Source organism: Setaria italica, chromosome III (assembly GCF_000263155.2).
Source record: "Setaria italica strain Yugu1 chromosome III, Setaria_italica_v2.0, whole genome shotgun sequence".
Classification (NCBI taxonomy): Eukaryota; Viridiplantae; Streptophyta; class Magnoliopsida; order Poales; family Poaceae; genus Setaria; species Setaria italica.
The window spans coordinates 10084833-10099497 of record NC_028452.1 but is presented as its reverse complement, the minus strand read 5'-3'; the positions used below and the strand labels follow the sequence as shown (position 1 = coordinate 10099497).

At 41.9% G+C, this 14665-nt stretch overlaps 1 protein-coding gene and 1 long non-coding RNA gene across 3 annotated transcripts; one reads left to right on the top strand and one right to left on the bottom strand.

The window, feature by feature from the left end:
* Nucleotides 1-1974: 1974 nt before the first annotated feature.
* Nucleotides 1975-9913, top strand: LOC101764154. Of its 2 annotated transcripts, none has more exons than XM_004961134.3 (10): nucleotides 1975-2309; nucleotides 3548-3591; nucleotides 3902-4013; nucleotides 4101-4179; nucleotides 4606-5231; nucleotides 6023-6299; nucleotides 6383-6659; nucleotides 7994-8146; nucleotides 8528-9037; nucleotides 9191-9913. In XM_004961134.3, the coding sequence occupies exons 1-10, from the start codon at nucleotides 2135-2137 to the stop codon at nucleotides 9479-9481; spliced, it is 2544 nt and encodes an 847-aa protein (XP_004961191.1). In that variant the 5' UTR covers nucleotides 1975-2134; the 3' UTR covers nucleotides 9482-9913. The 2 variants fall into 2 exon arrangements, with proteins under 2 accessions (XP_004961191.1, XP_004961192.1); XM_004961135.3 differs by having other exon boundaries at nucleotides 1976-2309; nucleotides 4609-5231; nucleotides 9191-9546.
* Nucleotides 9914-11599: 1686 nt separating this feature from the next.
* Nucleotides 11600-14170, bottom strand: LOC101763622. Its single transcript, XR_214823.3, has 5 exons — nucleotides 13678-14170; nucleotides 13559-13585; nucleotides 12492-13318; nucleotides 12340-12380; nucleotides 11600-11863 (listed from the first exon to the last, which is right to left on the bottom strand). It is a non-coding gene; the product is annotated as an uncharacterized LOC101763622 (long non-coding RNA).
* Between the last annotated feature and the right edge of the window lie 495 nt (nucleotides 14171-14665).

The window sequence follows — 14665 nt, the reverse complement described above, 5'->3', positions numbered from 1 at the left end:
CTAGTTCTACCACCGCACATCCTTACTAATATCTATTAATATATAAAGTTGTAATTTCATAAACTCGGAAGAAGATGCTAAACCTCTCACCTTACAACGGCATGATTTTGGTTCACTTGTCTGTATTATACCTGGAATGGTGAGGGCTGTCCCAAAGGACAATGTCAGGTAGTATCCATAGCACCTAAGTTTTTGGAATATATGGGCACTGTAGTTAATGAGGAGTGAGAAAAAGTTCGATGAAACTTTGTATGAGACCTAGTTTCTAGCATCAGAAACAAGTTACAAGAAAACTACAAGAAACCCATTGGCCATTGGTTGCGTCTTGATGCTTCGAATGTACCTGACTCACTCATCTTTGAAGATGAAGAGAGCCAAATAAATAATTTTATTTTATTATAATGGTTTAGAAACTATGTATTTGAAAGTGTGTTTTGGTGTAACATGTCTCATTTAGACACGACTCATAGTTTTTAGCATCTGGACTATCCTGGTAGCAACGAGATTGCCAATTCTTTCAAACAATATCCTATGTTGCTATCTCTACTCTAGCGCGTTCATTTATGTTTGCCCGCAGATGCATGATCCTCGTTAATAAGAAAAAATCCACACCTTAGTAGACGTTCCCTATTCTTGATGGACAAACTCAAACAATACACATACACTAGATATGATACGGTATATTTGTTTATGCATCTCCTTAAATGGCAAGAAATAACAAAACTATCAAATTTATCGCCAATCAAAATCTCCTTATGCCGATGACCACAAATTTGATACCTTAGTTATAACTTTCGAAATAACAGGTATGCAATCCTTGGTAACGAGAAGGCATCCACGCCATTCAAGATTACCTATTTATGACAGACAAACTCAAACAATACAAATGTACTAACACAAAACTATGGAGATATGACATCTGTTTACGCGTCCCATATATAGTGAGTAATAACAAACTTACTAAATTTCAACATTTCATTGCGCCAATGACTACAAATTTGGTGCACTCATTTATAGCTACCATAATAATAGATTTGTAGTAGTTAGCAACGAGAAGCCATCCGCGTCCTACAAGATTATCTATTTATGACGAAAAAAATCAAACAATACAAATATAATAACACAAAGTCACAAAGATATGGCATATCTGTTTACGCGCCTCCTCAAATAGCGAGTATTAACAAAACTACCAAAGTTGTCGTTAAACATCAATGTATCCCTACGGTAATGACCGCAAATTTGGTACACTCATTTATAGTTGTCCAAATAACAGGTATGCTAATGATAAGGTATCCGCGCTCTACGAGATTATCTATTTACACCGGACAAACTCAAATAATACAAATATACCAATACAGAGGAACAAAGATATGGCATATCTTTTTATGTGCCCTCAGGTGAGTAATAACAAAGCTACAAAATTGTTGTCAAACATCAACATCTCTCACATCGATGGTCTCAAATTTGGTACACTTATTTACACTTGTTCAAATAATAGGTATATAATATAGTTAGTAGTGAGAAAGTATCCACATCCTACAAGATTATCTATTTTCGATGGCTAAACTTAGACAATACAAATATACAAAAGCATCGAGAAAATGACACATCCATTTACGCCTCTTTTCAAATGGTGTGTAATAACATGGTTGCCAAAACCTATCGTCAAAGATCAACGTGTTCTTGAACCAATGACCCCAACTTTGGCTTATCATTTATGAGTACCTCAATAACGGGATGCGCGATAATCAGCAAAGAAAACGATTCTAAATATTTTCTATACAAAACAAAATTAAAAAAGAAGCAGGGGTACTCGCAAATCACACATGTGACCTGCGGTAATTACCGCGTAGTATCGCGTACGCCGAATCAAAGGCGGGCAGGAAAAGAGTTATGGTCCCGTGTTAATCCCTTCTCCGTAATCCACCCAGCCAGCCTTTCATCGAGCTATATAAACTTGCCTCAGCGGAGGGAGGGGAGGAAGGGTTTTGGAATTAGGGAGCGGCCGCCGTTGCGTGGGAGAGAGCAAAGCCGAAACCGAAGCTAGCACCACCACCACCAGCCGCCCACCGCAGCAGCGTCGGGCCCTCGTCTCCCTGTTCCCGCGTCCGAGGAGGGGATCCCGGCGGCGAGGATGAGCGGCGGCGGAGCCGGAGGGAAGGGGGCGGCGGCGCCCGTCCCGGCCGGGTCGAGGAAGCTGGTGCAGAGCCTGAAGGAGATCGTGAACCGCCCCGAGGCGGAGATCTACGCAGCACTGCGCGAGTGCGGCATGGACCCCGACGAGGCGGTCAGCCGCCTCCTCTCCCAAGGTTCGGGCGCGCCTTGCGCTATCCTCTCCCCACTCCCAGGATTCCGTGCCTGTTTCGCCGTTCGTTTTCGGGTTATTCCTCGGGCGCATGGTGGAGTTGGAGGGCGGCGGTGCTAGGGTTTATAGGGGCCTTAGACCAGGGGGTTCTCATCGATCTGGGGCGATTCGCCGCTGCGAAGGTTGTAGCCTGAGCGCGCGGCCGGATTAGTGGGAATCGGATGAACCTGTATTGCTTTTCCCCCTTCGGCCCCTCGAGTTCATACTCGATTTAGCTATCCAAGTCGGTATTAGGTAGTAGTATTAGGTTCAGGTGGAGTGCTGTCACAAATGTCCTTTACCCTTTTAGGGTTTCTGCTTTAGATTTACTGCAAATGCTATTAGTGGTAAAGAGTTTCCTATTTTGGAGTAGCGCGCAACCCGCAGGTGGATTATGTATTTGTCTCTCCTGTTGTTGGTTCCGCCCTTTGTGTTTGTGGTGCAAATTGACAGTGTCAGCCAGTTACTTCTGGAGTGCTTGGCTTTTCGGCTGTTGCTTCTGGGGGGGATTTACTTCTTCTAATGGAATGTGATGATAGTGTGGAGAATGTGGATACCGGAAGCTTGGGAGAAAAGAAGACATGTATCATATTAGATTGGACCCTTTAGCATTTCGATGTAGGAGGTTAACTGAAATTAGTTAGTCGATTTGGTTCTTGAACGAGTTAGGAATAAGATATGGAAATAATGGCTGTGGCAAGTTAAAGTACTTGGTTTGGAAGGAACAGATGTGGTAAACTTAGCTAGCAGGTTTGGAAAGAGTGTAGCCTTTAGACTGGGGCAAGGATGTTTGAACAATACTTTTAGAATCTGTTTCGGTTTACCCCTGATAGACTTGGTTTCTTTTTCTTAGTTTTATTTCGTTATTTTGTTTGATATATCAAATATTTCCTAACGATACCTGTTCTACATTACATGTGCTTGTCATGGAATGAAATCTACTTCTTACCTGACGTTGAACATTAGCTTTGGTTATGAATATATTGTATTTTGTTGAAGGGTTTGCTGGCAATATAAATTTATGTTTTCAATCATCTGATCTTGCTACCATTGCTACAAATGCTGTTTGTATTCTATCATTAAGTTCGTTTATTTTTAATAGTTTGCTATGTTTATGCGGCAGTGACACAATGAAATGTTATGTCAATGGGTCGAGCTCATCTATGGACATTGATAATTTACCACTACATATTTTCTTTTCAGATACTTTTCAAGAGGTAAAGAGCAAGCGTGACAAGAAGAAAGAGGTGAATTGACACTGATTTTCTAACTTCAATGTGCCCATATCATTCTGCAATATGCAATTCGTTTGATGACTATTGGCCAGCTTTTATTTGCACTATTTATGAATTGGTAACTAGCTATTTTCTTTCACCTGGTTTTGATAGGTGAATACTGAAAATTAAATCTATCTGCGCTACTGATTTTTTTATACTTTGCAATTCCCTTGCACCAAAGTTAGCATATTCAGCTGCAGTTTTGGTTGATTCTTTATAAAATGCTCTGTTCTTAGTTGAACACTAGAACTGACAACTACAGTTGCGGGCATTTAAACAGATTAAAGAGGTTCCTGAGCCAAGATCTCGATCAAATACTTCTTCTAGTCGAGGCGTTAGAGGTGGCGCAGATCGTGGTGGACGGAGCAATTCTATGCACTCCAGCTCTACTGGTAATAGAATCTGCCATTTTTACCTTCAAGCCTATTGTTTCTGGCTATTGTTTCTTTTGACCCTCTTCATTGCATTATGAAAACTAGATAACGCAGCCTCAAGGCCACCAGTCTCGGGGCCTGGTGCAGCATCGAATAATTCCAGTCAGAAGCAAACAATTGCAAGGTAAGGTGAAAAACCCTTGTGCAATCCATTCAAAGGACATTGCCTGCTTTTTATATATATTTCTCTGTTGGCGCACTTCTGTCTACTTTCTCTGATTGTTTGTTATCCCTCTAATTATTTTGTTGTTAGCCTGTGATATGTCTATTTTATCACCGTTTTGCTCATGTCATGTTGAGAAAACATCCAAGGACAGCATGAGTCCTTTTTATTAAATTTCTTAGTTCTACTATTGTTATTTAGGTAGCTCATTTCATTTAACATTCATTTTTTTTTCAATAATGGTTGCAATCAACACAATGATCTCCAGAGTTCAGATGTTTGAATGATGCCCTACCTCTGAAAACTTGAGAATCATTCTTAACTGTCAATATTTTCTGACCATTTGATTTTTATCTACATCTTGTTAATATCCTCTCTCGTGTCCAGCAGTTCTTCTGCAAACAAGCATATGGTTGCTGACGGGCCAGCTGTATCATTGCAATCATCATCTGGGTTTCAGCATGGTTGGTCTGGGACACCTGGTCTGTCGATGGCTGACATTGTTAAAATGGGTAGGCCTCAGGTTAAGGCTTCTAGCAAACCTGCGGTCACCGCTGACAGAGGATATGCCGGACAATACCCATCTTTGCCGAGCACCGCAAACCAGAATTTGAAACAATCTGGAAGCACAGTTCCGCCAACAGAGCTTGACAAGGGGTTACCTCCTGTGCAAGATTCTGTTCAGGTTAAGAACCACGGTCATTCTGCTTCTGACAGCAAGCACACCTATGAGAATGATTGGTCTCCACAAGATGAGCCAACATCAGCGAACCAATTGTCCCTCCCTGAGACATCCGGTGACCCATCCTTGTATGAGGCATCGTTACAGTCATCTACATTGGTTACTGATGTGGTTAATTCACATGAAAATTCACACTTGGATGAAAACAGTACCATTGCAGTGAGATCAGCGCCTGCCTCTGAGAGACACTTGGAACGTAGTGAAGGTATTTCTGAATACAATGATGGAATGTCCTATCAGCCTCAGAAGTACGCTTACACAGAACATGATGGTGAGTGTAAAACTAACTATACAATCTGCTGAGCATTTATTGGTTAACCATCTTAGAGGTCAAATGGCCTTTTTAAACATCCTTCTAATTTTCTGTGTACATTAAGTAAGGATAAGCAAACCAACATATTCAGTTAGAAGATGCCCTTTGGTATTTGATTTAATAGTTTTGTAGGCTAATGCCATTGAGCAATCTTATTCAGAATCATGGAATAACTGGTCTATTGTAATTCAATATGGTAATGATTCCTAAGTCTACGTTGGTAATGTAACTACTTTTCTACCATGTATGTGGTAGTTCTGCCTCTGTATTTCTCGCTGGGCAGTGCCAACAGTAGCTGTAAACATAATCAGGAAGGTATTGGACACATAAAGACCCAAATAATCACGTTATCTGAACCGAGAGGGATCAAATGCAGTTATATTTTATTTTAAAATATAGATATTTTAGTTAAAACAGGTTTAAAGAACATTTATACAGAGCATACTGTTTTGTCTTCAATACTATGCTTTGGATTAAGGTTCTTTGCTTTTCATAAGAAAGGGGAGGCTATTTAATGCTTCCTAGTATTGCTAGACTTGTCAACAAGCATCCACAACATTGTATGCGTAGCTCCACATGTTGTACTGTTCGTTTGGGTATTTTATTAATCATGTTGGGCACTGGTGGCTTGGGTTCTTGTTTTTAATGTTGTATAAAAGTTGTTACCACCATTTTCCGCAATGAATTCTTATTCCTTTGGTAACTATGGTTTAGATGTTGTATCTTCTGATTGTGGCCTTTCCTTGCAGTTGAGGATTCCAGTGTTGATGTATCAGCGGCAGCAGCAAACTTCCAGAGTTTAAGCCTACATAATGATGAGTTGGTTGCAAAAAAGATTGCCGAAGATAACCCTGCAGTGATAATTCCTGATCATTTGCAAGTTACAAATACAGAATGTGTCAGTTTGAGCTTTGGCAGTTTTGGATCTGGTGCATTTTCTGGGCTGCTCCCACAAAAGACCACTGATAGCAATGTGGAGTTGCCTGTTCGAGAGGAATCTGCACCGGTAGATCAAATAGATGCAAGGTACACTTTACTGGTGTTCTTTATTTTGTGGCACTGGCACCTTTGGGAAGGAAATGTTGACATTGTAGAATTTCCTGTTGCAGGAACCAAGATTACTATGAAAGCGGTGCGGTGAATTCATCAGCAGATGGAAATCTTGAGGCCATGATGGGAGCTAACATGGAGAACGTTGATGCACCTTCTGTTTCACAGGCTAATGAGCACATGGCGGAAGTACCTGATCCATCTGATCTTCAATATGACATGCCATCAGTTTCAAGTCATGCATATTCAAATACGAACACATCGCAGCCAAATACAATGGAGGACCCACAAGGAAACAACCAAGCACATACTCTTTCCCATTTGTCAAACTTGATGGTATGCTGGCTCTTCTTTCTATACTTTTTCCCTGTAGATCCTTGGTAATTCATCTTACATTGCCCTCAATTAGTGTGTCCATTGCTATACTGTGCCTGCATGGTGCAGCATTTTCTGTTTGTCTTCACAGTCAACGGTATATATAAACTTGTATTACAATGTGGCTGATTGTGAGAATGAGAATAGATATAATTTGAAGGTTTGATTAAAACTAAAGCTGTATCAAGAAACCACACTTTTAAGGAACAAATTTTAGAGAACCACACTTCTGATTGTTTAGCATTTCACAAGACTACATTTTTAAGCATTGCTCTTACTTTTCAGTCTCCCAAAAGTTGAGCAGACTGAGTGCTTGGATAGTTGAATGTGTAGTTTTGTGAATCAAACTGAAGTTTGGTTCTTGAAGTGTGAAATGGGGTTTTGTGGAAAAATAAAATGCTGTTTTATGAAATACTGCTTATATTGCAGTTTTGTGATACATTTTGACATAGGCAGCATGAGTTGTGAAATGTATTCTGAGAGACTCATAGGATAGCGTAGTGTTGAGTGATGGGAGGTAATAGAAATATTATCACCTTCTGTAGGGCTGCGAAAACTTTGGGCATCACGTGGTTTTCATCAGCTGTTCGGTGTTTTTAATATGTTTGCTTTACCCTGTCGCATTATTTGATTATGTAGATTGAAGTGATTAGGGTGTATTAGGGAATTGTGTTTGCAAGTTCAGAAAAATTCAAGTATGGCTTTGTAAATTATCCAAATGTTTGTTAAGGACAGGTAGGTGTCGTGAGCATATACAGATGGTGGGGTATTTACCTAACAAAAAGATTTAGCTGCCTTTGATAAATAGATGAGTAATCAAGGGATTCCTATTTATATTTGAAATAGATAATACTTCGTGAGGCCCATCCTATTTTGCACATTCCCAAAACAACGCAGAACCAGTGATGGGTGGAATTATGATTTTTGCTGGTCTCTGGCAAGGTTATCAGTGTATGTAAACTGTGAAAAAGGAGTTCATAACTCTATTGGAAATATTGCTGCAAGATGATGTGTGCTAACATAACTCTATTTAAAGGAACTACAAAAAAGATGAAAGGCCTTTCTCGCTGTGTAAATTTTGCTGTATATTTCATGTACTGCTGTCCATTCAGGAATTCTTCAGCAATAACATATGGACGAGCAGTTTTGTTCTAGTTTCCTGTCCCTGGTTATTGATGTCATGCTTCATTCTTACTGAAATGAATTATTGCTAAAATTTATTTTCTCCTGCCTTTCTTTTAATCCAGCTGGTTTTGCTTGTCTTCAGTTCTCTCACTCTTGTCATTTCCCCCCAGGAAGCGAATCCTTTGAGCACCAGCAGCCTATTGGGGTCAAATCAAAATCATCCAACTCTTCATGGCTTAGAGTTTGATTTACCGCCTTATCTGGAAGGAAAATATAACACAGGCTCAACTGCAAATCCTAGACCAGCCATCTCCATGCAGGAGGTTAGTTAAATATTGAATTCACTCTCTCGCATCAGTGAGATGCATATGCAGTTTTTTGTATCTTTAGAATGTTACAGAGTGGCTTGTCTTCATATCCCACGTAAAAGTTGATATGTGGCTCTGCATAGTAGTAAGAAAAAAAAGGCTTCCAATACTTGAGCTTACTAGTAAATATGGATTATTAAGTTAACCAGAAAGCTTATAGAAGTACCATCCTAGTTTAGTGACACATCTTTATCAGCAATGATTTAAACTGGAAACATAGCATCTACCTTATGTAAATTCAGTGTACATTCTGAACTTTGTCTTGTACTCTTGTTTAGTGTCGTGTCATTTGCGTTTTACCTTTTCTAAGTTTGCATTTCATGAACATATTTTCAGGCCCTGAAAACTGGTGTTTTCTCCAACACTCAATCTACACAAAGTCTTCCAAGTACTAGCATTCAGACAGGGCCTCCTCTCCCTCAGCAATTAGCTGCTCACCCTTACTCTCAGCCAACATTACCCCTCACACATTTTGCAAATATGTTTGGTTATCCGACATATTTGCCACAGAACTATGCTACTTACCTATCTTCAGGCGCCTTCCAGCAACCATACCCGAGTAATGCACAGTTCCATCAGTCTGCGGCTGCTTTGCTCGGATCTGGTTTGAAGTACTCGACACCAGAGTATAAGAACAACCTGTCTGCTACAGGCCTGCAACAGCAACCGCAACAACAACCACCGCCTTCTTCGGTTATCTCTGGTTATGGAGGCTTTGGAAACTCAAGTAATCTTCCAGGAAATTTTGCCCTTAATCAGAGTACTGGCTCTGCATCAACTCTCGGGTTTGATGAAGCATTGAGCAGACAGTACAAAGATACCAGTCAGTACATGGCTCCACAGCAGGTAATGATCGCATACTGTTACCCCTGTAACCTTGGCTAACCTTTTGTCCTCTTCCCAATTATTGTCATCTCATCTGTATCTGCCCTAAAATGTCATCTCTATTTCTTGATGAAGGTTTTTACAGAAATGTTGATTTGTTGTTATCTCTTTCAGGGTGACAACTCTGCAATGTGGCTTCATGGCTCTGGTTCAAGAGCCACGTCAGCACTTCCGCAAGGCCACTTTTATGGCTTCCAGGGACAGAGTCAGCTGGGTGGCTTTCGCCAGGCGCAGCAGCCGCAGCCTTCCCAATTTGGAGGCCATGGGTACCCAACTTTCTACCAGTCTCAGGGTGGCCTGACACAGGAGCCTCCCCAGAACCTGGCTGAGGGCAGCATGAACGGCTTCCCTGCGGCACCGTCTCAGCAATCTCACACGAGCTGGCAGCACCAGCACACATACTGAGCCCTGTACTCCTTGTCATAGTGGCTCTTTCGCTGTTGCAAGACAAAGTTTCACGTGCTTGTGCCCTCACTCGTTGCAGAGTAAGCAGCTCGGATTAGCTGAGCTTGTAACTTGAGCGCTGAAAGGGTCCCAGGCATACAAAAGTTCTAGAGAGCGTTTTAACATGTTGCGTGTGTTGTCGGACTGATGCATCGTGATTTCTTTTTCGATAGTGAGTTATATGTGCGGAGGTGCAGTCCTGTAAAACTGAGACGTGATCACCTAACAAGGAGTCCTGTAAAACTGAGACGTGAACACATTGGACTGATGCTGCTTCGTTTGTCAGATGGTTGTTGATGTGCCATCGTGCGCCTAATGAGGCGGCCTAGCATGGTTATACATTTGCTGCAAGCTTCCTGCGGATTAAAATAAAAGGGAACTGGCGTTTCATACTGTTATGGATTCACGATTTTAACACTTAAATTTTAGGGGCGAACGCTGTCATGGATGTCATCAGCTGCGCGGCTTGGATTCGTTCGCTCCGTCGCGGCAAGGATACAGTGCGCCGAAATCCTTTTGTTTCGTTGAAGCCAGAGCCGGCCGAAGCCACGCATGACTCTGGAACATGCATCTATCAGTTTTCCGATCCGGCCCGCCGACCGCCGACGGGATGCTCGCTCGAACTAGGTCTCCCGGCCTGCTACTTTTGCGCTCCTGGCCTGTCGAATTAAGCGCCGCACCGCGACCTTGTTCCCTTTTCGTAGCGACTTGGCGATCTCCATTATCACAAATCACAAGCCATCGCATCAGATATACAAACTACTGACAATTCCGCATGAGTTCATCTGCCGCGTCGTCGTCGCCTTCCACATCCACGAACGAAATCGAAGTTCCTTAGCGTAGCCAGTGGTCGCGCTGTATATGTGGGGTGCATGTACTTCCTGCATTCGTACACAGCCAGGAATCGGCCATTCGGCGTCCGCTGGCACGGGAAGGAGGTTGCCTGCAATCTTCGATCGTCCCGACGGCGACAGCGAGACGCCGGGAAAGGGAAACACTCCACTTGCCGAGACGCAAAGCATCGCGTGCACTATTAGTTCTCGTGGCTTGGAGGAAGCTTCCTATTTAGGGAGACCAACCGTACAAATCGAAGATGAGCTCGAGCCTGTTCGGCTGGACTTATAATCCAGCTGAAAAGCTGAAACGGCTAATTTATTATGAGAGAAAAATATTGTTCGGTGGCTGATAAGATGAAGCGAACATGTTGATAAAACTACCGATCAACTAACCGTGGCGGATGTACAGATCCGTCAATTGTGACTTGGCGGATCGCTAACATTTTTGGCAGTGGACGGCGTTCGAGTCAACCAAACTGAAAACGACGTGCTCGTCGATCTCTCTTCTTCAAACGTCTGAAGCGAGAAAGAAGCGAACCGCATCACAAAAGCGTCCGTCCCCTTCGCCACAAGTAACCCCTCACTCACGCTGCTGCTCTACATCGCTCGACCTTTCGGTTCCCACCGGCTGCCTGGTCCGGATATGCATCCGCCGGATTCCGGCGCCAAAGAAGCAAGGAGATGCGTCCGGTGTTTTTCAAAAAGAAAAAGAAGAAGAAGAAAAAGGAGATGTGCCCGGCAGACGCTCTGCCTCTGTTTCGTCCTAACGTTACCTACTAGGCTACTACTACGGCTGCAGAAGAATCTGGTTACTTGGGCAGTTGCATGGCAGGTTCGCTGATGGAGACGCTGCAGTCCAAGAAGTTATCTCCGGGACACGCAGCTTTCATGGCTTTAATCTACAAAGATAGCAACGCCGAGAAATACCATATATGCCATGCTAGAATTCCACAGATGCATGCCACTAGGAAGAACGGCGCGCTCCGCCGCGCCCGTATAAGCAGCACGCCTGTATATAGGTGGATCGTCTCATGTGCAGTTATACTTCTGTAGCGTTTTATTGTGTTTGTTCGGGTTAAGCAGAAACGTGGATTGCTCAGAGTGGGCTGGGTCTATTTCGCCGTTGCATACGTTGCAGTGTAGCTCAACACCTCAAAAAACTGAAACTCAAAAGCAATGATATGGTTTTCGATTTGACATAGAGTCCTTTTAAATTGTATAATTAGCGCTGATATTTGGAAGACGAAGTATGTACCAAAAAAGTATATTATATAGTGCAACAAATTTTGTAAGCATCATTCCACAATGTCTTATATGGATAGCTTTGTAAGCATGCATATGAATTCTGATTGTCAAAGTGGTCCTGATGCCCTGGATAATGCCAAAGAAAAGAAATCGGCAGAAGAATTGCCACCTTACATGAGACCCTCATAACACTGGTGCTAGTGTGCTGAATGGTACTAATGAGAAGCATATGCTTCAGGGCTCCAATCTTTTAATACCAATCCTGCAGGAACCATGTATTAAAGATGTACTAAGCTGTAAAATGCAGCATAATCTATCCACAAAATTTATTTCAAAACAGAATTAGTCGGGCATTTATTTTCTTAAAAGCAATATATTATCTTCATGTTGTATGGCCATTTTAGTTATTGTTGTCCTACGTAATTACCATACATGTCGTGAAGGGCCTAACCACATTATATTAGACAATGATATTTCTTAACTTCCAAATATATTCTGGATCATTAGAAAACATGACAGGAGGTACTGAGATTTCATTTGGTATAAATACGTAAAGGTTTTATATCTGGACTGATGTGCTATAATTTAAATCATGCAGCATCTTATCTTGAAAGAATTAGCAGGTATAAATAGACAAAGAGGGCCAATTTCAGTCTTCAAACATGCCAAAATAAACTTTCATTCTCAGTATCTGGGCAAATGTGCAAGGATTTTTGGTCTGCAATATTGACCTCATACCTGAAATGAAAACTGCAATCACTTTGCAGGCTAAACATCACCTACAGTATGCAACACAGTAGACATTCAGATCTGGTATCATAGAATGAGAAAAAGGATTCTACATGCTTATGCTAAAACACACCAATTTGCAAAATGGACTTTGAATTTACCAATTTAGTCTGAACCCACACAAAAGGCCACCAAAGGCTAGAACTGGCCAATGTCATGACTTTGAAGTGCTTTAGGTTGTCAGTGAACAAAAATTTGTACTGCAGCAAAAGTAATCCTTAATACTGTTACTGCAAGTCCATATAGGGTTCTCTTAGTGCAGGGACAGATATAGAAACAAAAGTAAGAATAAAAAGGTACACCGAGGTTACTTCATACTAATTTTGTCTCTAAAGCTGAAAAGGCAACATAGTTTTACCTGTTTGGTAACTGCAAGTCCATAGAGATAGCCTGATAGTTCTTGCATTGCAGGGTAAAAGGGCAGAAACAATAGCAAAAATCAAAAGCCACTCTGAGTTTGTTTTATACCAGTTTTGTTTGTAAAGCTGAAGAAGGAACAAAAACAACTTAACTTGACTACTAAAATGCAATTGCGCAGATGCAAATAGAAAGAAGAGGTAAGCTGACACGGTGACATATATGGTAGCTAATAAGAGGCAATCAGCACTGAAGATTAGTTAATTAGCCTCATGAATTAGGCCTGTACAAAGATAATAAACTAAACTATTATGTTCATTCTTCGGCAGGCCATGAGCAATTTAAATAAAGACAAATGATATATATACCATGAACAGTGGTGTAGGTCGCTCTCAGAAGAATAAAATTTAATATTGCATTCAAATTTTGCACTAAATAAACCTGCTGAAAGCAAGGCAATAATATGTAACATGTAGATACATGAGCATTATTTAGGAATTTCCAGGCAGCGCTTACCTCAATTCATATATCCTTGCCGAGAACCACAGGTGTTGCTTCTTTAGATATGATCCTGTTTTCAGTAGTAGCAGACAAAGAAATGGATGACATTGTGAAATTTAGAAGAAGCTTTGGATACATACACAGACAGAATTTAATCATCTATATCATATTAAATCACCGGTTGCTTTGATTATTAACTTGGATCAAATAATACCAGAAGATTATATCCTCATTGAACAATCTGATGTGAAATCGATATCTAGTTTAGGTGAGGATTACATGAATGATGAAATGAGCCAGCAGCAGGTACCTTGTTCTTTGCCGTGGCCATCAAACACTGAAAAGAGGAAAACTGGATAAATTATAATAGGAGAATGATAGTTAGAGTACCACGGAACAATCTGTATAATTTCGGCGGAAGGCACTGACCAGGGGACTCGACAATGATGAATCAGCGCTGAACTTGATGGGGGTTGGCAGCGCTGCGCAGCTCGGCCTTGCAACCGCGCTCCGCCCATAGCGTCGTCTCGCGGCTCGCACCTCGCAGGTGCGCCGCCCAGCTTGGCATAGCTGCCGTGCGGCAGGACCTTTGATCCTACCAGCGGCGAGCGAACTGAGTCTCTCCGACAGGAGCAAGTGGTGAGGCCAAGGGGAGTCTGGCGCCTGCTGCCACGTGGTCGCGTCGAGGACGGTAGGAGCGCGAAGGCCTCGCATCTGGATGGGGACGACTTGGAGCACATCCCCTACGCGGATCCGGCCTTCTCTCGCCGATAATGAACCGCAGCCGTGGCAGCTTTGACGGTGCGAGGTGCCATCGCGGCTCCACCTTTGCGCAGGGCCGGAAGGTGGCGGAGAGGAGGAGAGAAGCCACGGGGCTGAAGCGAACCGCCGTCTTTGAGGAGGCCGCTGACAGAAAGGAGGAGCCAGGGCCGGTACTGAGATTTTGGGAGGCCGGGCGAAATTAAAACTCGGACCACTTTAATATAAATATTATAACAAATATATATATAAAAAATTAGCAATAAATATTTAAATGTATTTAAAAATAATATTTATATCAAATTATTATAAATATATAATAGTTATAAATCAGTTGAGATTAAATAATTTGTGATAGTGAATTAATAATTAATGGTATGGAGAATTGAGAAATTGATAACCGAATCACCTAATTACAGAAGCGAATTGATGATCTCTTATCTGATTTCCGCTCGTCCGCTATTCCACCTTAATACTATTCGAAACATAAGTATTATCTTTACTTCAAAAATTATGTTACCGCTAGCTGAGTCAGACTCCGTTTCCCATCGCGTGAATCGCATGCGGATGGCAGGACCACGTGGCACGAAAGAAGTAGCGTACCATGAGTTATAAGTTGGTTTGACCGTGCACGGTAACTTGATGTCTTCAGACGTGG

Bases quoted from the DNA above. Each gene is read 5' to 3' on its own strand.
- LOC101764154 (XM_004961134.3), top strand. From the start codon at position 2,135: ATGAGCGGCGGCGGAGCCGGAGGGAAGGGGGCGGCGGCGCCCGTCCCG. The intron at 6,660-7,993 runs GTATGCTGGCTC...ATTTCCCCCCAG, and splicing joins CCCATTTGTCAAACTTGATG to GAAGCGAATCCTTTGAGCAC. The intron at 8,147-8,527 runs GTTAGTTAAATA...ACATATTTTCAG, and splicing joins CAGCCATCTCCATGCAGGAG to GCCCTGAAAACTGGTGTTTT.